Source organism: Phascolarctos cinereus, unplaced genomic scaffold (genome assembly GCF_003287225.1).
Source record: "Phascolarctos cinereus isolate Bilbo 61053 unplaced genomic scaffold, phaCin_HiC Scaffold_726;HRSCAF=1367, whole genome shotgun sequence".
Classification (NCBI taxonomy): domain Eukaryota; kingdom Metazoa; phylum Chordata; class Mammalia; order Diprotodontia; family Phascolarctidae; genus Phascolarctos; species Phascolarctos cinereus.
In genome coordinates this window covers 375,033,320-375,056,508 of record NW_027556098.1, presented here as the reverse complement: position 1 = coordinate 375,056,508, position 23,189 = coordinate 375,033,320, and the positions used below count along the sequence as shown (strand labels likewise).

Here is a 23,189-nt window from a genome sequence, read left to right as displayed (position 1 = left end):
CCCACCCCTCCCATTGCCCCCTGAGGAGTCTTTTCTTGCCTCAAAGAAAACTGGCTGACATTATGTCAGCAAAGGCATTGCTCCATAACCATGGTCCTCCACCTCTCCAAGAAAACAGAAGGAGACTCCTTTTCTCAACTCCTTGACCAAGACTGGTCACTACGATTACACAGGGTCGTCTCGTACAATGTTCTGTGATAGCAACATAATCACCATGTATCTTTTCCCTGGTTCTGCCTTCTCCTTACCGTGCCAGTTTGTACAAGTTTTCCCACGTTTCCCTGAATTCATATTTGTAATTTCTTCTGCTGCAATAATATCCTCTCCATTCACATACCACAATGTGCTCATCGATGGACATTCTGTTGATTGCAATGTTACCTAGCTTAAATGCCACCTCGTTCAGGAAGCTTTCCCTGATCCTACTCTTCCAGAATCAGAGAATGATCTTTTGGGATCTTTAGAATTCAACCTCATACCTGCACAACAATCCTCTCTACAACACACCTGATAAGTATACATCCAGTCTCTGCTTGAAGACATTCCATGAGGATGGGGAGATCATTACTTGCTGTGTAGGTCCGCTTCACTTTTGGACAGCTCTCATGGTTAATGAGTTTTTTTCTGACCTCAAGTCTCTCTTTAACTTTCCTAGTTCTGCTCTCTGGGGCCAAGCATCATTACCTTACGAATACTCAAACTCATGGATGAATGATTTCTTGGCATCACAATGATGAGTTGAGTTGTTGTTTAGTTGTGTCCGACTCTTCGTGACTCCATTTTGGCAAAGATACTGGAGTGGTTTTCCATTTCCTTCTCCAGCTCATTTTACAGATGTAGAAATTGAGGCAAACAGGGTGAAGTGACTTGCCCAGGGTCACACAGCTAGTAAGTGGGTGAGGCCAGATTTGAACTCAGGATGAAGAGTGTTCCTGATTCCAAGCCCAGTGCTCTAACCACTGTGACACCTAGGTCTTCCATCATAATAATAGCCCCATCATAATTTAAAATGCTTATAATTATTAATGAATAATAACAATAGACCATGCTTCCTCAGTTATGTCTCCTAGGTCTTCTCTTCTCCAGCCTAAATATCCCTCATTTCTTTAACTAATCCTCACAGGCCATGATCTCAAAGTTCTTCACCATCCTGGTTGCCCTGTTCTGGATTCTCTGGAAATTCCCTCCTCTGAGCCCCTGAAGCATTCAACAGCTAGACCATTCACTTGGTATTTCACCTGACACATGGTAGTTTCTTAAATGCTTATCTGTTAACCAATGTGCACATTTATTTTCCTTGACCATACTTTTTTGTCACAAAGGAAGACATTATTCTGGTAAGGGGGAAGAGTTAAGGGAGGGGAAGAATTAATAGTGATGCAAAAAAAAAAAAAGAGAAAAAAAAGGGCATCGATGAAACATGTATAAAACACACAGAAGATAACAGAAGAAAGTCCACAAAGAGGCACAGACAAGCAGGGCAGTATTGGAATTATCATGCTAAATTTATTTTATTTATTTTTTATTTTATTTTTATTATATTTATTTTATATTTTGTTATATTTATTTATTTTTGTAAGGTGCTGTCTCTTTAAGGTCCTGACCTTTGATATGAGATGTTATACTTTAAAGAAAACCAAGTTATACGCAAGAGAGGTTCATGGTTTCATATACAATTCTCTTTTTCAGTTCTTTCTTGTATATGGAAATGATCCTATTTGTTTATGTCTATCGAGTTCGTAATAAAATCATTTTAAGTGTTTGTGGAATGAATAGGTGATTTCCTGGCATAATAATAATAGCTGACATTTAAAATATTTAATTAATTTAAAATGTAATTTAAATTAAATTAAATTAAATTTAAATTAACAACAGCAATAGGTCACAATTATTATTACCCCCATTTTATGGATGAGAAAACTAAGGCTCAGCAAACAGGGACTGTTAGGTGGTGTAACAGATAGAGTACCAAGCCTGGGGTTGAGAAAACTTGAGTTCAAATCCAGCTTCAGACACTTAATAGCTGTGTGACCCTGGGCAAGTCACTTAACTCAGCTTGCCTCAGTTTCCTTATCTGTAAAATGAGCTGGAGAAGGAAATGGCAAATCACTGGAGTATCTTTATCAAGAAAACCCCAAATGGGTCATGAAGAGTCCTATACAACCAAAACAACTGAACAACAACAAAGGAGGGGATGACTTGAACCCAGTCCTGATGCTTTCCATTGTAACCTGTTGCTTACTGTATGAGCAAGTGAGATAATGTATATAAAGCCCTTTGCTAACCTCAAAGCACCATATACAATGGCAGCTATTATTGTCTCTCTGTCCACACTAACACTAGAGCCAAGACAATGGTTCGTAGGGTGACTTTGAGATTGAATCTGATCTGAGTCAAAGCCAGGGCTGGGGTTCTGGGCCGCAGGCTGCCATCGTTCTCAGTATAACACCCATGAAGGGTTGCATATACTCTTGTGTTTTCACATTCATTTTCTCAATGGGCTTCCTAAGTGTTAACTTTGCCTCCCTCAGCCAGCTTATCTCTCTTGTATTATTTTATCTATTTGCATGAGATAAGAGGTTCTAGGTTTAGAGCTGGAAGGAGCTTCCGGGGTCCTCTAGTCTAACCCTGTCCCATTTCACAGAGGAGGAAACCAAGGCCTAGATAGGTCAAGTGATTTAGGGTCACATACTTTTTAAAAATTTTATTTTATTTTATTTTATTTTATTTTATTTTATTTTATTTTATTTATTTTATTATTTTATTTTGTTTTGTTTTGTTTTGTTTTGTTTTGTTTTATTTTATTTTATTTCATTTTATTTTATTTTATTTTTAGGAAATTGGGGTTAAGTGACTTGCCCAGGCTCACACAGCTAGTAAGCGTCAGTGTTTGGTCTGAGGCCAGATTTGAACTCAGGTCCTCCTGACTTTAGGGCCGGTGCTCTATCCACTGCGTAGGGTAACACATTTGAACCTTGTTTATGAGACTCTGAAATGAGCACTCTTGCCATGTTTCGCCCTACTGTGTTGTATTTTGGTAAAGTGGAAAAGAGCACCAGGTTTGATCTGAAGTCAGAGAACCTGTGTTCAAATCTTGACTCTCTCCCTTGCCACCTCTTAGAGGAAGATGGCACAGTGAAGAGAGCGCTGGATTTGGAGACAGAAGAATCGAGGTCAGTGCTGCCTCAAACACCGAGCTATATGACTCTGGGCAAGTCATTTAACCTCTCTGGCCTCAGTTCCTCATCTGTAAAATCAGGACTTGGTCTAGCTCTGAATGTATAATCCTGAGATAAATGAGTGACTAAGTTCCTTGATATCTCTACCTCTACTTTCCTCATATGTTAAATGGGTGAGCAGTTGGCTTAGTTGGTCTCTAAGACCCCCTGTAGCTCCATGATCCTCTGAACCCAACCAATTAATTTTTTCCCACTTTGGATGATATTTTATTTTACATTTTATGTATCATCTACTTTCACATTCTCATAGGATCACCAATCAGCTAGGATTTATTGTGCTCCCACTATGTGCCAGGCACTGTACTAGACACTAGGGACACAAAGAATGAATAACCCCTGACCTCAAGCAGCTTGAAGTCAATCCCTCACAGGCTCATTTTTGTCTTGAGTCCCCAGGATCTAGCACAGGTTCCCCACTCCTGAGCTAGTACACAGCAGGTGCTTAGTAAATAGACTTGTTGGAGGGCCCTGAAGGCAGAAACTGAGACGTTAGTAGCTGTTCCTGGGGGAGGTGTATGGTGAAAGCAGCCTAGAGGATATTCCTACCCATGGTTGCAATTGTGCTCAGAAAGAAACCAGCCTATCCCTCAGAGAGTCTAGCCCTGAGCTTTGTGATGAGTCAGGGGACAGTGACTCCAGGGAAAGGATTCCCCCGCAGGAGGACCTCAAGGCAAGACGTGAAAACAAGGCAGAGCCAGGAGAAGAAATGAGTGGAAGTTTGAGAAAAGCTGAGAGTTGTCCAAAAGGGGAATGGGCTGGTACTGGCCCCTCTGCCCCCACAAGAAGCCAGTGACCTGGGACAATGCCCCATTCACCACCTGCTAGTTATGGTTCTGCACCAGGACTCTGTCCTACTCATCTCTGTGTACCACACAGGGAGCTTTGAGCAGGGCAGGTACTCAAAAAAAAAATACCCACTAAATAAACTAACTTCCATTCAACAAACACATGAAAAGACAGGAAGGAAGGAAGGGAGGAGAAAGGAAGGAAAGAAGGAAGGAAGGAATGAACAAATGAACAGGGGAATGAAGGAAGGAAGGAAAGAGAGGGGGAGGGAGAGAGGAAAGAAGAGAGGGAAGAATGAATTAGTTAGTCAAAAGAGTAGGGCTTCCCTCCACAGATTCAAACCAAGACACTCTCCTCAGAAGGAGACCTCTGACCACACCCAGCACTACTGAGATGAACAGAAGGGACCTTCTGGGGTCCAAATGAATTTTTCCCTCCAACAGACCCAACATATCCAGCCTGCACTGGGAGGTCTCCAGGGAAGGGGCAGGCGAGCCAGAGGCCACTCCTCCATTCCCTTTCGGGCCACTGTCATTGTTAGGAGGTGACTCCCTGGGTTTCCAAGGTTGCCATGTGGGTCCCCTGCTCCTGGAGCCTCTGGGGGTGAGCCCTTCACACTTTCCTGGGCTAGTCTCAAAGGCAGGTGGTGAGCCAGTCCTAGAAGTCCTAGAAGAGGAATCCCCACCTTGGTAGGTCCTGCCTTAGTCCTGCTCTGCTGGAATCTCCTCCACAGTGACCTTGGAGCCAGGATCGAAGGAGAGACAGTGCAGCCAGCCCAGCATGGGAGCCTGGAGAAGCCAGTGTGCCTGGGCTGGGAGTTGGAGGGGGCTTTAGATTTGGAATCTGGACTGTGTCCTAAGGGAATTGAGCTAAATTATGAACCTAATAATCTCTCCTCCTCTCCAGAGGTGGTGCAACCCCGGGAGGAGTAAGTTTGTATATTTGTGATTATGCCTTTTGAAGTCAATATTTCTGTGCAAAAGCTAAAGAAAAGACAGGAACCTGAGGCCTCCCACATGTCCTGAGGAGGCCTCAAAGAAGAGAGGTATTTGAGGTGAGTGAGTGAATGAATGAATGAACTCACTGATAAGAGAAGAAAGAGTTAATGACGTTGGTAGGGAGGGGAGGGGAGGTGTCTGACAGAGCCAGGGGGAGACAAACACATTTAAGAACCTGGCTCTGAGTCAAAGTTCTACATTTTTTTGTTTTGTGGTTTCAACAAACACTCAACAACCCGGACACCCTCCCCCTCTCCCAAACTCACTATAATCCACCCCCTCCTTTGCGCGCACGCGCGCCCACACACACACACACACACACACACACACACACACACACACACACACACTCTATTTCTAATCAGTCTCCCTGACTACACTCTCTGCCCTGACATTATATCCTACATGTGCCTCGAAATGAATCTTCTTAATTCACAATCATTTTTTTACTCAACAAACATGCATGAAGCATGTCTCACGTGCAGAGAGCACACCACTCCAGTCATGCCATTCCCCTGCTAAGAAACCTTCTATGGCTCCCTATTGTCCAGAAGGTCAAAGCCACACTTGTTAGGCTGGTGTTGGGGGCCCTTCACAGGCTGACCCTAGGTGCCCAGCCTTAGCTCACACTCCTCCCCCTCTTGGATTCTCTCCGCCACAGCCAAACTGACCTGTTTGTCATCTACCAAATGAGCCTGGTGTTTTCTCACTCGGCTTTTTTGCTCCCAGTCTTCCCAGGGCGTCTGCCTGTACTGCCCCCACAACTCTGCCTACTGACATTCTGCCCATCCTTCAAGACCCAGATCACAGAGACTTATACGAGCCGAGGCAGGGTGAAGGGAGCAGACCCAAGAGAGGAATTTATACAACCACATTGTAAAGAAAAACAAGTTTGAAAGACGCAGGCACTCTGATCAATACAATGGCCAAGCAGGATTGCAGAGGACTCATGACCAGGAGCTCATGGGCTCAGGGCCCAGGGTGGGACATAGATTTTTGGAGATGGTCAATTTGGGGATTTGTTTTGTCAGACTATACATGTTTGCTAAGAGGGCTTTCTTTTCTCTTTCCTCTTCTGTGGGACTGAGGTGGGGGAGTTAGGAGGGAGAGAAAATGAAAAAATTAATTTTACATAAAATTTTTTAAAAAGTGTGTGTCCCTTAACACTCCCCCATCAAGATTGCAGAATTATAGAACTGAGAGTTAGAAAGGACTTCAGTGGACATCCAGTCCAGACCATACAGAAAGAAATCCAAACAGGCAGTAAATGGTCATCCATTCTTTGGATGAAGACTTCTATGCAGAACTTACGACCTTCCAAGTCAGCCCATTCTACTAGACAGCTCTCATTGTCAGGAAATTGTTCCTACATTGACAGATTAGTGCTTTCCACGCACATTTTTGTACCTCCCTTTTTTTTTTTGGTCCAAACTTACAGTTTCTTTGGAGTACAGCAGAGGTATTGAAGGTTCAGCACTTGTAACTGGAAAATATTTAACAGAATCCAAAAGAACATAGATAATGTTAATATTATGGGAGGTCCACAGAGATCCTTATATACTGTTTAGTAGCCCCCCATTTCTATCTGAGTTTTGACATTCCTGGCACAGGGAAGCCCTTGATGAGGAAACTCCCTCTATTAATGCAGGATGGCACCAGCTGGGCAACTGCTAGTCTTGGAGAGTTGCCTGGGGCACTGAAAGGTTAAGAGATTTTCCCAGGGTCACATGGTCAGTCTGTGTTTGAGGTAGGACTTGAACTCAGGTCTTTCTGGCTCTCTATCCACTACAACAGTCATGTCAAACTCAATTAGAAATAAGAGTCACTAAATCATACATAAGGACCCCTCTGGGCCATATATTGGCTTATAAAATCATGCATTAACATTATTTATGTCCTATTGTATTTTTACTTATTCTTGTTAAATATTTCCCAATTATATTTTAACAGGTTTGGGCAGCATTGCCAAGTGTTACAGCTGCAATGTAGCCCTTAGGTGGCATATTTGCATCATACTCTGCCATGATGTGTTATAATAATAATAATAATAATAATAATATTTTGTTCTGGCTTATTCTATTGCATAGTCCTAGCAGAGGTGAGGAACCTGTGGTCTTGAGGCCACATGTGTCCTCTAGGTCCTCAAGGGCGGCCCTTTGACTGAATCTAAACTTCACAGAACAAATCCCCTTCATAAAAGGATTTGTTCTGTAAAACTTGGACTCAGTCAAAAGGCCGCACCCGAGGACCTAGGAGGCCATATGTGGCCTTGAGGCTGTAGGCTCCCCACCCCTGTAGGGGAAGTCCTCCACAGGCAGCCTCCTCTGATCCCTCACCGTGGCATAGAGAAGGACCCAGATTCTTTAAGGCTCTGGCAGGAAAGCAGAAGCCCTAGCAACTCCTCCCCAACAGGAGCATCTTCCAGCCCAGCCCCTGCTGGGGTGCTACCTTTTCCTCCAGGAAGCCTTCCTGATGTCTTCTGAACGTAACTCCCTTTCTCTCTTCAAACCTCATAGGCCTCTTTTCTATAAGTGCTCAGGAGATGGCCAAGCTGAGCTGTTGAGCTTGCATTTGGGTGGTCATTACATTCCCACCATCTCTTCTAGACTGTAAGCTCCTTGAGGGCAAAAGCAGTGTTATTTATTTTTTTCATCCTGAGGACTGACCACAGGGACTACACATAGAAGCCATTTTTATAAATGTTTGATCAGTTGAGATGGGTCGGTTCCTGGAGCTGAATCTAACTCTGACCTTTCCAGTGGCAATTAAAGACTAGCTTCTGTTAAGTATTAACATTGTTTTTGGGCAGCCTCTCTAACAGTTCCCGGCCTCAAATTATAAACTGAAGGGAGTGGGCTATGATCTCAAAGGACTCTTCCACCTCTGACATTCTCTGTTTTACAGGCCCTCCAAGCTTTGACACCCTGTGTTCTAAGGCCCCTCCAAGCTCTGACATTCTGTGTTCTAAGGGCCCTCCCAGCTCTGACATCCTGTGCCCTAAGGGCCCACCCAGCTCTGACATCCTGTGTCCTAAGGGCCCTCCCAGCTCTGACATCCTGTGTTCTAAGGGCCCTCCCAGCTCTGACACCCTGTGTTCTAAGGGCCCTCCCAGCTCTGACATCCTGTGTTCTAAGGGCCCTCCCAGCTCTGACATCCTGTGTTCTAAGGCCCCTCCCAGCTCTGACATCCTGTGTTCTAAGGGCCCTCCAGCTCTGACATTCTGTGTTCTAAGGGCCCTCCCAGCTCTGACATTCTGTGTTCTAAGGGCCCTCTCAGCTCTGACATTCTGTGTTCTAAGTCTATGTTCCAGTATCCCTTCCAGTTCTAACATTCTATCCTCTTTAGAGTTAGAAGGAACCTGAGAGCAGCTAGGGCACTCCTTGCATTTGATAGAGAAGGCAATCAAAGCCTAGAAGATGCCTTTTGGTTCTCACGCTCACATTTCTGAGGTTCTCCTTCCTAGCTTTATGAATCTGTGATTCTTCTAGTCTTGGCCCCCAAGGTGAAGGAAAAGACTTGGTAAGTTAGTGCCTGGGAGTTTTTGAGGATAGGGTGGGGAGAGGAGAAGCTAAGTGGGTGGGTTCAAGAGCATCCTTCTCGACCTCACCTCATTCGGCCAGATCCTGGAGCTGCGCTATCCTCTTCCTCCAGCCGCAGCTCTTTGGCAATCACGTCCCCTCCCTTCCTCCACCTCTGGTGAGGGAGGTTGCAGTTGCTCCATGGGGTGAGAGGACAGGCCAGAGAACAGGCTGGACATCCCCACACCCCAAAGAGGGGGTTGTCATATTGCCTCCTAACTTACCACAAGCTCCTGAAATCAGTCAACATGAAACTAAGGGGCGTATAGAACTGAGTCCGGGGCCCCGTTCAGCACAACTCCCTGCCTGTTCTCATGGTTCTCCTGGGGGAGAGGAAAAGCCCATGCCTGGGCTATGCGGGGCAGTGGCTCCTAAGGGAATGAAGAGAAATGATAGGATCCTGCCCCAGAGTCCTGGTGTGAGGTCAGGAGGAGCTTTCAGATGGCCCCTTCTGAGATGAAGAGATTTTGCCTTCCCAAAGATGTGCGGGAGAGGACCCCCACCAAGATTCCTCCCATCTGCCCTAAGGGAGGCACATCCCCCCAAGCAGGAGTCAGGGAAGTGACTTCAGGGAGACTTTTCTCACTGTGGCTAGCTGCCTCCAGATGTGGGCTCTAGCTGCCCTCTCGAGGGCATCGTGCTGCTCTGGCCAGGATGGGGAAGAGGGTCCTCTGAGATCTTGAGACAATTCAATTCAATAAACATTTTGAAGTGTCTACTACTACGTGTTAGGCACTGTCCTAAGAGCTGGGGATATAAAAGAGACAAGACAGTGCCTACCCTCAAGGAGCTTACAATCTAACGGGGGAGACAACATGCAAACAAATATAGACAAAGCAAGCTATGTACAGGATAAATAGGGAATCATTAACAGAGGGAAGGCACCAGGATTGAGAGGGGCTGGGGAAGGCTTCCTGTGGGAGGTAGGATTTTATTTGGGGCTTAAAGGAAGTCAGGGAGGTCAGGAGACACAGTGGAGGAGAGAGAGCTTTCCAGGCCTAGGGGCGGCCAGAGAGATCATTTGGAGTCAAGGGATGAAATGTCTTGTTCATGGGACAAAGGGAGGTCAGTTCTCTCGCAGTGGGGCAGGGAGCACACGTTCCCACTAGACTTAACACCTTCTTATCCCTTCCCTTCCTTCTCTCCCATAGCAATGTTGTTCAGTCGTGTTTGACTCTTCGTGACCCTGTGGACCATAGCCCACCAATACTGTCCACAGGGCTTTTTTAGCAAAGTTCCTGGAGTGATTTGCCATTTCTTTCTCTAGTGGATTAAGGCGAACAGAAATTGGGTGACTTGCTCAGGGTCACACAGCTACTAAGTACCTGAGGTCATATTTGAACTCAGGTCTTTCTGGCTCCCAGCCCTGTGCTCTATCTGCTATACCACCTAGCAACAACCCCATGTGGAACACGGAGCCAATTTGGTGCCAAGAGGCTTTAAACAGTCTCCAGAAACCACCTCAGAGAAAGCCCCAGATTTGGGCTAACGAGTGCTAACAATAACTCCTTGTGTGTGAAGGGCATTTCAAGGTTTCCAAAGCATTCTCCCATTCATGATCTCATTTACACCTCCCAGCAGCCAGGGTAAGGATTAACCTCTCCCCTTTTATAGAGGAGAAAGCTGAGGCCCGGGTGCCCAAGGACACAGGGTGGATTTGTGGCACAGCTAGGCCTCAAGCCCTAGGGGATCGAGCCAGGAGGAAGGGGAAATCTATAAAGATTAAAAGGCTCTCCAGCCAACCCAATTCCCATCCCTCCGACTCACTCATTCAATCAATATTCACTCAACTCCGACAGTATGAGGATTTTGTACTCACAGGGAAGTGGGGGATACAAAGAGCCACCAGTGACTACCTGAGCTCTGCCCTCACAAGGCTCCCCATCTAAGCTGTTCAGGCCGGGCTCAGGTGCAGACAGGTATAGATAACTGAACTCCCCTGCAGTGGTACAATGCTTAATACCCAGAGCTTGGCATAAAAAGGAGGTCAGAGATGGGAAGGAAATGTCATTCTGTTCTGGGGGTAGGTAGTTAGGGAAGGCTTCTAAGAGGAGGTGCCAGTAGATCTGTGACTTGAAGAAGAGGGTGGGGGCAGGGGATAGAGCACTGGCCCTGGAGTCAAGAAGGATCTGAGTTCAAATCCGGCCTCAGACACATAACACCTACTAGCTGTGTGACCCTGGGCAAGTCACTTAACCCTATTGCCTAGCCAAAAAAAAAAAAAAAGGGTAGGTGGGGATTTTTTGCCATATTAATATTCTTAAAACACAAATTCATTATGTTACATATTTGAAAGGAATAGTAAGCTGTATATAGCAGATTTGCAATTTTATGTACAATCATCTTTTTTATTGTGCTGTGTTATGGAAATGCTTGTTTTATTCCATAAATTAAAAATTAAATTAAAAAAAAATTTCAGAAAAAAAACTCTCACAGATCTGAACCTGATCACCTCTCCTCCCCTCCTTCTCCTGCCTCCTTCCCCAACATGTACACATAATACTTTCCCTCAAAAATCTTCACTGGCTCCCTATTGCTTCTGATTGTAAAAGCATAAAACGTTTAAAGCTTAGAACAGTGCCTGGCATACAGTAGGTATTTAATAAATGTTTATGGATTGATTGAAAGCATTTTACAACCTGGCCCCCATCTAACTTTCCAGTATTGGTTCATATCACTCCCCTTTGTGCATCCTATTCCAGCCTGCTAGCTGTTCCCCATAACAAACACACTGCTGTGTCTGGAAGGCCCTCCCTCCCCTCCGCACTTCATAAAATCCCTCCTCCTGCCAAGTCCAGCTCAGGTGTCCCCCCCCCTACAAGAGGCCCTTCCTGATTCCCCAAGCTGTTAGTGCTCTCTTACTTTCTACCTATTTGTGTATATATTGTCTCTCCCCCGCCCCCACTCCCCAGTAGACTGTAAGCTCCTTGAGGGCAGAGACTGTTTGGATTTTAACTTTGTATCCTGAGTGCTTGCCACAGCACCTGGCACATTATGGGAGGTAGGACCCCTCCTCTATTTTGTTTATCTCTCCCTTCCTTCTAAAGATCACTCTCTGTAAGTCATTCAATGATCCCAGTAATGATCATCATAATAACTGATACTTAGAGCACTTGGAAATTTATAAAATGTTTTGCCTATATTATCTCATTGGAGGTGTTATCATTCCCATCTACAAATGAGAAGATTAAGATTCACAGAGATTGTAAGCATTGCCCAGGGTCGAACAGCTAGCAAGTGTCATAACTGCCTCTCATCAGTTCATTCATTCAATAATTATTTATGAAGCACCTACTACGTGCCAGGTACTGTACTAAGCATTGGGGTTACAGAAAGAGACAAAAGGCAGTCCCTACCCTGAAGGAGCTCCCAGTCTCATGGAAGAGACAACATGCAAACAAATATGTACAAAGAAAGCTCTATACAGGATAAATTGGAAATAATGAGCAGAGGCAAGGCACTAGAATTAAGAGAGATTGGGGAAGGCGGGATTTTAATTGGGATTTAAAGAAATCCAGGAAGGTCAGTAGTGCAAGTGCCTTCTAGGCATGGGGGACAGCCATGGAGAATGCTTGGCATTGAGAGACGGAGCAGCCAGGAGGCCAGCGTCACTGGACAGAAGAATATGTGTTAGGGAGTGAGGTGCAAGAAGACTGGGAAGATAGGAGGGGGCTCTGAGTGAAGAAGGGCTTTGAACGCCAAATAAAGCATTTTATAATTGATCCTGGTGGTGATAGGGAGCCATTGGAGTTTATTGAGTAGGGAGGTGACTTGATTGGATCTAAGCTTTAGGAAAATCACTTCAGTGGCTGAATGGACAATGGATTGGAGTACTGAATTTGAGACCTGAGTTCCTGATTAGGACATTTAAGATAGCAGGGTGATCCTGGCAGTAGGTTAAGGTCAGGAAGGGAAGAGAGAACAAAAAAGCCAATGGTAGGAAGAAGGAAAAGAAGAAGAGAGAGCTCTGGATAATCATTTCCCTAACTGAAGAATGAAGAATTAGAATTTCAATCAGATTGCATGCTGTCATGGGGAGGGAGGTGGAGGAAAATTTAAAACTCAAAAGCTTATGGAAGTGATTGTTGATAAATCAAGATAAATTACTTAAAAAACAAAAATAAATTAGAATTTCATTGTATTTCCAGCAACAAGTACAGGACCTTATGTGTGTAGGTGCTGAATGTATTAAAAATAAATAAATTCCACGTTTTAAGCATTCTAAGACACCTTGTACCTCTGGCATTCTATGTTCTAAGATCCCTTCAGATGCCAACGTTCTGTATTCTCAGGACTTTCTCTGATGCGACAGTTTATGTCCTAAGATCTCTTTTAGATCTGACACTGTATTCTAATGTCCCTCTCAGCTCTGACATTCTATGTTCCAAAGCCCCTTCTAGTTCTGACATTTCTGTGTGCTCTAAGGTCCTTTCCATTTTTATATCCTCTGTTCTAAGGTCCTTCCAAACTCTAATATTCTGTCATCTAAGGTCTCTTCCTGCTCTAGAACATTTAGAATATTCGGTGTTCTAGATTCACTTCCACTTCCATCGTTTTCTAATTCCCTGAGAAAAGGGCAGCCGTGTTTCTGGAGGTTCAGATGATAACTCCAAACCATGCAAGATATCACCTTGGACTTGCTTCTGTCCTCGGGATTTCTGTCTAGGACATGTTTCCAGATGGGAAAATGATAGGCCCAGGCTACCTGCGACCTTCTCTCAGCCCCCTCACCTCCATCCTAGCACCCCTCTGTCATTGTAGAAGGCCTGCATGAGCCTGTGGTCATGCTGGCTCAGGAAAGGCTGCCTCAGGGGGCCTGTACCCTTCAGATCCTTCTGGTGGGTCATACTTTCAACGCCTACACCTTTTGGGTGACCACTCCCTGTCTCTTTCCCCACCCTGTTCCTCCCCAAGTGGTTTAGAAAAACCTCATTCTTTCACTAGGACCACAGGACAGCGGTCTGCTGGTTGGGAAGGGCTGGTGAGCCTCTCAATGGTCTCTCTATGTGGACCATGGTGGGCAAGGCTGGGACATAGAGTCCCTGTTGTTTGCAGATGAATCAGGAGAGAGGGTGAGGCCCCATCGGGTTGAGGTGGGATCATGTGGGGAGAGAGAGAGGAAAGGGCCACCCCTTTGGAATGTGCCACACTTTGGTCTGGCTGGGTGGTCTCTGGGGTCAGGCCTAGGTATGTAGAGGAGAGGTTTCAAAGGACCAGCTTTGAAACTGCTGAGTGGGCACTGCCAGCCTGCCCATCCATCTTGGAACTATCCTTCTATGGGCACAACTAGTGCTGTGACCTCTGCCTGTCACGGATCGCCGGAGGCTGGCCAATGTGGCTCCAGCTTCCTTCTATGTCTAGCTGGGCTGTTTTCCTCTCAAGGGAACAATGAGTCAAACCTTGATCAAGTCTCAACCTGCCTGGGCCTCAGTTTCCGCATGTTTAAAATGAGAGGTTGGACTAGATGGGCATTTGAGATCCTCTCCAACTCTAGATTTAAGACCCTTTAATCATGAAAAGTTTAGACTACGGCTCCCCTTCCCCTATCCCTACCCCTCAGTCTCGGGACAGAAAGGTTTAGATACAAAGGGAGTAACTTTCCAAGGTTTTCATGGATTAGGGGAGTTTCTATGGATTATCCCATATGTTCTCCACTTCCATCCAAGCTTCTGCCTGCCCATATTTGTCTACAATTCTTATCGTGTGTAAGAGTGTGTGTGTGTGTGCGCGTGCGCTTGCATGCTTGTGTGTGGTAGACCCCTTCGTCAGTCAGGTAAAGCCTATAGACCTTTTCTAAGAAGAATGTTTTCAAATACCTAAAATAAAATACAGGACAATCGAGGTTAATAAAAAAGACATTTTTTTTTCCCTCCATCCAAGCTTATAGGCCCCGTGAAATCTCTCCATGGAGCCCCAAGGTAGAGGAAGCTTAAGACCCCTTGGTCTCCAGCTATCTCACTCTTCATAGATCTTCAGAAGAGTGGATGCTCCCTACCACCTAGGGTGACCCTACAGCTTCTAACAGCCATTACAACCAGAGGATTCTTCCTTTTGAGGTCTAACCTAAATCCTGCTTATTACAACTTGGGCCCATTTCCTCTTTTTCACTCCTTGGTGGAGGCGGGAAACAGCTGCCTCCTGTCTTCCTCAGAAAAACCCTTGTATTCGTAGGAGGTGTTTGGGGCTGAGAACAGTGACTAGGAAAGGAAATGGGGCCTTCTTGTGACGTGCTGTTCTAGTGTGAGGATCAGCCCACAAGGGGAGAGATGAGACCAGAGAGGGACAGAGAAAGAATTACTGATAGCCAGGGGAAAAGGAGGGAAGGTCCTGGACTGGGGTAGGAGGGCAGGGGGGTGGGGGGTGGGGAAGGAGGGGGGTGGGGAAGGATGCTTCACAGAATCACATATTATCAGACTTAGGAGGATACTTAGAATATAAATATCCAACCGATAGGGGACCTTAGAGCTGGTAGGAGATTGTCAGAGCTAGGAGACACCTTGGCTTATAGAATGTTAGAGGTGGAAGGGGCCTTGGCTCGTAGAATGTTAAAGGTGGAAAGGACCTTAGAACACAGAGTGTTGGAGGTGGAAGGGGCCTTAGCTCATAGAATGTTAAAGGTGGAAAGGACCTTAGAACACAGAGTGTTGGAGGTGGAAGGGGCCTTAGCTCATAGAATGTTAGAGGTGGAAAGGACCTTAGAACACAGAGTGTTGGAGGTGGAAGGGACCTCAGGACATAGAATATTATAGCTGAATAGGTCCTTGGAGTCTGTCTAGTATAATTTTTTTACTTTACAAGTGAGGAAACTGAGGTTCAGAGAAGTAAATATATTTCCTAATGTCACACAGCAAATTAGTGCTAGAGCCAGGGGCAGGACAAGGGCCTCTCCTTAATTTCAGGCTTTTCCCGCTATATCACATTAAAAGCCAGCTGGTGCCTCATGAGTGGATCTGGGAAAGGGTTACTGAGTCCTTCCCGTAAGTGGGTAAGATCCTCTAAGACAGGCCAGATGGAGTCTAGGTACTGTTTGGTATCCCTACAACTTCTCCCTGACTTCATCCATTGGTCAAACTGTATCAGGAAGAGATGGGGGCTTGCCTTTCTTGGCATGCCTCATGCTGGCAGGATGAAGGTTGTAGCTTAGGATGATACAGTTGGGATAGTGCTGGCTGGTTCAACCATTCCATAGGTGAGCAAATCACTGTATTTCTCTCTGGGCCTTAGTTTTCTTGTCTGTGGAATTAGGGGGTTAAATTGCATGGTCTCTAAGACCGCTTCCAGATCTGACATTGTATGTTGTAAGACCGCCTATCAGCTCTAACATTATATGTTCTAAGGTCACTTCTGACATTGTATGTTTCCAGGTCCCTTCCACTTCTGACATTCTACATTCTGAGGTCCCTTCCATTATCACCAGTTGGGGTTCTAGGGTCCTTTGCGACTAACATTTGGTGAACCCATGATTTCATGGCTATACCAGGAGACAAGGGAAGGATGTAAGGCCTGGGATTTTGAGGTCCCATCAGCAGCATATCTGAACTAAGGGAGGCAGATGGAAAAACACCTATTCAACAGCAGGAAAACAGAGGCACAGAGGGTGTAAAGAAGTGATGGGCCTGATATTTCCAACAGTGGAACAAATGAATGAGTGAATGAATGAATAAATGGAAAGGGAATTCTTAAAATTTTACTGTATGTAAGTCACCGGGCTAACCCTGAAGCAACCCTGTCTATCACCTAGCCAGGGACACAAGTCAAAGTTTCAGATGCAGTTGATAGCTAGCATGGAATAGTCGATATAATAGTGGCCTTGAAAACAGAAAGACCTGGGTTCAAATCCTGCATCTAATACATACTAGCTGTTTGACTCTGGACAAATGACTTCAAGTCTGTAAAGCCTCAGTTTCCTCATCTAGAAAATGAGGAAGTTGAACTAATAGCCTCCAACTTTCCTTCTCACTCTAAAGCTAGGGTCTAAGAGCTAGTCAGTCTTGCCTGGGACAGACTGAGATTCCTTTTTCGAGCTCCCTCTCCATAAATACCACCCCACTGAAACTCCAAAGGGTATCAACTCAGAAATATCTCCTTGCACACTCGGCCCCCGGGGCCCTAACCTCCACTGAGTTGGGAGTGTGCTCTTCGGGGTCCCTGTAATGGAGTACCAGGGTGCTGCCCTCCAAGGCATAGTGTGGGATGTCCAGCTGCACATGGCACACCAACGCCCCCATTCCCACACTGGGGATCTAGCTAATTCTTCCTCCTACCCCACCTGGACCTCACATCCTCCACAATCCATCCTGCAGACGAGCCCACTTAGGTGGGAGTCAGAGTCAGCCTTAGAGAAAGATTCTCTCTGGACAGTGATTTCCATGGACAGGCTGGTAAGGAAGGATGAGATCGCTCCATCTGCTGCCTTCTGTTACACCCCATGAAGATAATGGAATGGTGTGGATAGAACATGGCAGACCCTTGACTCTTCTTTCCCATCAGCCCCTCTATCCAATCTATTACCGAGTCTTGCTATTTCTACTTTCTCATCTTTTGGCTACATCCAGCTTTTTGGTGGGTCTCCCTGCCCTCTGCAATTCATCCTCTACAAAACTGCCAGTGAGTGTCCTAAAACATGGGGCTGGCCAAGTTACTCACTTGCTCAACAAGCTTCAGTGGCTGCCTATTACCTCTAGCATCAAACACAAACTCCTCTGTTTGGTTTTTAAAGCTCCCACCACCTGGATCCACCCTACTTTTCCAGGTGTATTATAAGCTACTCCACTCTCTGCTGGAGACAAACCATCTTTCTTGCTATTTCTCTCACAGGTCCTGCCATCTCCCCCCTGGTCCTCATGCTCAAAATGTATTACTTTCTCTCTGCCATCTCTTACGTTCCCCAATTTCCTTCACATCTCAGCTCAAGCATCCCCTCCCACATGAGGCATCTCCTAATTCCCCTCAGCTGCTAGTGCCTGCCTTCTCTTCTCCGCTAAATTACCATCTACTTGTTTTGAATCTATTTTTTTTTTGTGTGTGTTTTTTCAGTCAGTCAACCAATATTTATTAAGCCTCTATTATGTGTCAGGCACTGTGCTAAGCTCTGAGGCTACAAAGAATAGCAAAAGACAGTCTCTGCCTCGAGTAGCTCATAGGCTAATGGAGGAGATAACATGCCAAAGACAGTACAAATAAACTGGAGACAATGTATATCCTTATGTATGTAAATATTGTTCTTCCCAGTAGAATGCCAGTTCCTTGAAGGCAAAGATTGTTTCTTTCTTTCTTTTTGTTTTTGGTATTCTCAGTCCCTAGGACAGAGGCTCATAGATTTAGCCCCAGAAGGGACCCTAGAGGCTATGTAATCCATCCCATTCAGAAAAGGAAACTGAGGACAGAGAGGTTAAGGACCTGCCCAGGCCACACAGGTAGCGACAGATGTGTGATTTGAACTCACATCCTCTCCGACTTGAAATCCAGTTCTTTTCCCATTGCTGTGCTTTAATAATTGGTGCTTAATATAGGCATGATAATAATAATCATAATAATAATAATAGATAGCATTTATGTAACATTTTAAGGTTTGCAAAACAAACTTTACAAATATTATCTCATGTTATCTTGAGAACAACCGTGGAGAGGTCAATGCAATTGTTATTCTTTTTTTTACAGATAAGGAAACCAGAGTTGGGGAAGTGAATCCACTTGCCTACTATATAGCTAATAAGTGTCTGAGACTGGATTTGAACTAGGGTCTTTCTGATCCCAAGTCCCGTTTTCTCACCACTTAGATGGCTAGCTATCTAGTCACCTAATCGTGATTTTCTTGGTCATTGATTGAACTTATGTGATCATTTTGGAATTTAAATTTAAGACAGACAGGAACGTGTCTGTCTTGAGAACACTGAGTCAAACCCTAGTGTTTCTTCATCTGGCTTGTAGAAGAGGGAATAGAGATCACAAAGAGTGGTGCAAATGTTTTTTATAAACCCTTATTTTCTTGCCATCGGAGCTGTCTTTCATTAGCACAGTGAGGGGACAAAGGGACTTCCATAAAACAAGAGCATCCTAGAAGGAGGGAGGGGAAGGAGCACCCAGCTTCCAGAGAGCTCACACACTGCCCCAGGCCCAGCATTTTCCTAGGACCACTTTCTGCTGGTTGCTCAGGTCTGGGGAAAGAGGACCCAGCTAACCTGAAGGTGGCAATCGCAGCTGGCGGCCTGGGCCTCCTGAATCTGCAGCCTCTTCCTCCTCCTCCTCCTCCTTGATCCAGCTTAGGAGTCCTGCTGGCCTGTCACCCGGTTCAGACTTAGTTGGGGAAAAGAGGAAGCAACTGGGCAAATGACATCAGTCTCCCAATTGTGAAGCTGGGGCCTCCTCTCCTCTGGCCCCCAGGGTCTTGTCCCACCTGGGCCTGGCTTCTAGAGATGCAGTCTGGGATTTGGCTCACAAGATCAAATGACTGGATGCAGTGAAATGCTGGCCAGTCGGACACAGGTGGACCGACTAGGAAATGGTAGCTCAACCTGCTGCTGGCCTCTAGTTCACTGCTCCTGTGCACCCAAACCTGCTAGTGCTTTTTATCATAATGGAAAGAACACTATCCGGGCAACTGGGAGACTCAGTCCAAGTCTTAACTTGGCCGCTGAAACTCTGTTCCCCCAAGCCTCCTCTTTCGGCCTCCCTTTCCTCACTTGCTGGGTTCTTCCCAGCTCTGGTAGTTTGTGCTCTAAGGTCCTTTCCAGATCTCACATTCTGTATTCCAACATTCTATAGCCTTAGGTCCCTTCTTGCCCTGATATTCTACATTTTAAGGTGCCTTGGACAAAGTTATTGCAGAAAGAATACCAGCTTGAGTCTGAGGATGTGGGTTCAACCCTCCCTTCTGATGTCCTCTACCTGGGTATGCTGGGACAACATCCCTAGTCAATTTCCTTATCTGTAAAATGAAGAAATTGGGTTAGATGGCCTTCGAGTTCTGAATATTTATGCCCCGTAGATGTTACGGGGATGAAAAATCCTGTACAGTTCTAAGAGTCTATGTCTTAAGCTCCTTTATGTTTTAGGGTCCCTTCTTACATGCTATTACAGAAAGAGCATGAGCTCTGGAGTTGGAGGTCCTGGGTTCAAATCCCACCTTTGGGATACAGACACCGGACAAATCACACAACCTCCTTAAGCTTCAGTTTCCTCATCTGTAAAATGAAGACGTTGGGCCTGGTGGCCTGAGATTTGGTCCAGTTCTAACTCTATGTCTTAAGAACCCTCCCAGCTCTGACATTTTAGATTCTAAGTTCACTTCTAGCCCTGACAGTCTGCGTTCTGAGAGTCCTCCCAGCTCTGATGCTCCATGTTCCAAAGTTCCAGGTCTGACATTCTATGATCCTGGAGTGGAGTTATTTCCTATATAACATTGGTTGCTACAATGGGTCTCCTAGCCCCATCCCAGTACCTCACGCTATGCACTCATAAGGGGTTCTGAGTGTGATCATTTAGGCTTCTGATAGTCTTTGAGAAAACCAGCAGCTTTGGTTGAACTATGCCATGATAAGGTGAGAGAAACATCTCTCCAGTAATTGCTTGTCCATCGGAAACATCAGCAGGTCTCTCTGCGTGGCCTGCACTGGGGAAGCCGGCAGCCAGGTCCCTGCAACCCAAGGGAAGGATTCGGCCTGTGTCACTATGCTCAAAGAGATACGCCTGCAGCTCTGCTCTTTTCGCTCCCCTCACCCCCAGCAGATCTTGTCAAGTTTCTATAGTAAAACACCTTCTCCTTGCCCAGCAAAAGAGACCACAGACCTTTTGTAGGGAAGATTATTCTCTTACCCTTCTGCCTCTGGCAAGGGGCAGAAGTTACCTGAATTCTCAACCAGTCTCTGGCTGCTTTCCTCTCCCTTTTTCCTACCCTGAGGATGATAATCCTTGAAACAAAAACTTTAGAAATATTGCCTGACTTCTCAGGTCCAATTTTTCCTGCTTTGTTCAGAATCTAGCCTGAGATAGTCCAGAGGGTTTCCTTAGAAGCCCAAACCCAGTCCCTCAGCCTGTTTGTGGCATGCACGGTCATTAGCAAGTAAAGGCAGAGGCCAAGCTCCCTTCTCTGTCCCTGGGGCCATATCAGGACAATGTTTGCCCCAAAAGTCAGAGCAAAGTGAAAGGTCTTACGAACATAGTCAGTGGGTGAGGGGACACTGGTGTCCCCTACCTCCCAAATTAGCCAATGGAACCCTCCCAGAAACCCGGGAACACTGGTCTTTGATTTACTGAGTAGACACTACCCACCCTTCAAATGGTCATGGCCTAGCCCCTCTCAGCCTCCACAGGCTGAGGACAAAGCCATCCTCTACCCCCAAAGAGAAGCTAGTAATATCACTCAAGTCATCTATGGGGATTCTCTAAGGGGAGAGTTCCAGTGTTCAACACAAGAAACTCATTCCAAGAATCAACTGCCATATCTTCGGGGTGGCAGTGAGGGGTAGGTGGGAAGGAGGTGCAGGGAAAGGGGGGCTTGAGTTGAGACGCAACAGTGGCGGACCACCTTCAGAAGAGACAGTGTAAGGTGGAGAAATGCCCCCCAGACAGCCCACCTTTTCACTCCCACCCCACTACCGCCCCAGCAGTGGGCAGTGGGCATCGGGCAGCCGGCAGCTATATAGGGATTTCTCTACTCACCGCGAATGAAGGGCTGCGAATAGGTCGTGAAGGAATCAAAGATATTGTTGGATGCCATATTCTGGTCTGAGGGAGGCGAGAATTCAGTCCTGGAGGGGGTTGGGTTGGAACTGGGACGTGTGTGTGTGTGTTTCTGCTACTTTTGAAAATAACTTGAAAAAGGAGGGGGGAAAAACAACAACAAAAGAAAGAGAGAGAGAGAGAGAGAGAGAGAGAGAGAGAGAGAGAGAGAGAGAGAGAGAGAGAGAGAGAGAGGGAGAGAGAGAGAGAAAGAGAGAGAGAGAGAGATCCCAGAGGAAACTAATGCCTATTTGTACCCAAGAATTTGGGTTCTCAGTCCCACAGGAATGTCTGGCCACAGAGTGTTCAACAGAAGTATATGCACAGACTATCATTAGTGATGGAAAGGGCGAGAGCAGAGGCAGCAGCGGGCAGGAGGGGGGAGACCCAAGGCAGCAGCGGGCAGGACAGGCTGGGGGCCAGGGCCCAGAGGAATGAATGAAACTTACCCCTAAGGCAGACAGAACAGCACCCCCTCCCCAACCTGTGAGAGGTGTAGGCAAGGCTAGGCCCCCCCTCCCCAGCGCAGGGGAGTGGGGATGAGGGTGTGGAGAGAAGCCAACCCTCCCTCCCACCCAGGTACCCCTGGGGATGGCAGAGGACTCCCAGCTTGTGGTTCTGTGGTTGGGGAAGAGGCCTTCAGAGTGTCAAGCCAACCTCAGCTCCCCAGGCTGAAAAAGCCTTTAGCCCAACATGGGCTCATTGGCCCGGGGGAAGTCACCTGACCCAGAACGTCACCCTGGCCCTAGGATCTCACTGTGGCTCCTTCTTCTTTTGAAAAAAAAAAAAAGAAAGAAAGAAAAAAAAAGAAAAAAGATAGTTTCTGTGTTGGCTGGTAAGGAACAGCCTATACTGTTGGCCCAGTTAGTTTTCTGTTCTGAAAACAGTTAGCATGGTGGAGAGGGGGTGTGGAGCTAAGGAGAATTTTTTTTCTTCTCATCCTCCTTTTTAATTAATGACAGTGTCCTCCTGCCAGGGCTGAGAATAATATGGATGGCTAATTGGTTGATGGAAATCATCATCTATGGGCATGAAGGGGTTTTCTTCCTTGAACTGGCCCTTCTCCCACACCCACACTTGTCTGTGGTGCAACTCTCATCCCACCAGCAGGGCCGACCCCGGGCCTTTGCGTCTGACTATTGTTACTCGTGAGACCACTTCCATATGTGTGGATGGGTGGCTCTTGACGGGGGTTTTATATGAATTAGTATTAAGTAAAAATTCAAAGCATATGCCGCAATATAAACAGTGCTCAGGGCTGGTCTCTGGTGTCCCGTCCTCCACCCCCCCCTTCCCCCTTCCACCATTCATGGTTCTTGCAAAGTGACTGCCCAGTACATGGGTTGCCAGGATGTGTTCCAGTGGCATTGCGGGAGGGGGGCAACGAGAAGGATGCTGTGGAAACACACCAGTTGGGCTGATTTCCACAAAGCCCAGGTTCTGAGAACGGAGCCCGGATAAGCCTGGTCTCCTTTCTGAAACCCACCAAGCAGAGTGACCCTAGCTAGGGATGTTACTATTCTGAGAAGCCTGAAGGTCTTCTGACTGGTGGGCAAAGAAGATGCTGGGATGTTGAGGGTCAGCATCGACTGCCCCTTCTCTCCCTTCACCTACCTCCTTCCTACCTCTACCCCAGTAGCGTGATAGATGTCCTAGGGGTTGACAGTTAACAAGGACGCACATTTTGTGACAGAAACCAGAGGGGAAGAAGATCATTAAAACACATTGGAATGAGGGAAGCATGAACAAGGTTTCAGGATGGAAGAGGAGACAAGTACACTCACATGCAAAAGCTGAAAGGACTTATGGTTTATGATAGAAATACCTCATTAAGGAGCAGCATCGACCGTGGTCAAGACTATGCTAGC

The 23,189-nt window shown here is 46.2% G+C and overlaps 1 protein-coding gene across 1 annotated transcript in view; it reads right to left on the bottom strand.

Annotated features, from left to right (window-relative positions):
• RUNX3 (RUNX family transcription factor 3) overlaps positions 1-21,963 on the bottom strand; it is a 108,097-nt gene extending 86,134 nt beyond the window's left edge. The window contains 1 exon segment of the mRNA XM_020983129.2: positions 21,262-21,963. Coding sequence (XP_020838788.1) covers positions 21,262-21,319 — 58 coding nt within the window. The 5' untranslated portion in view covers positions 21,320-21,963.
• Between the last annotated feature and the right edge of the window lie 1,226 nt (positions 21,964-23,189).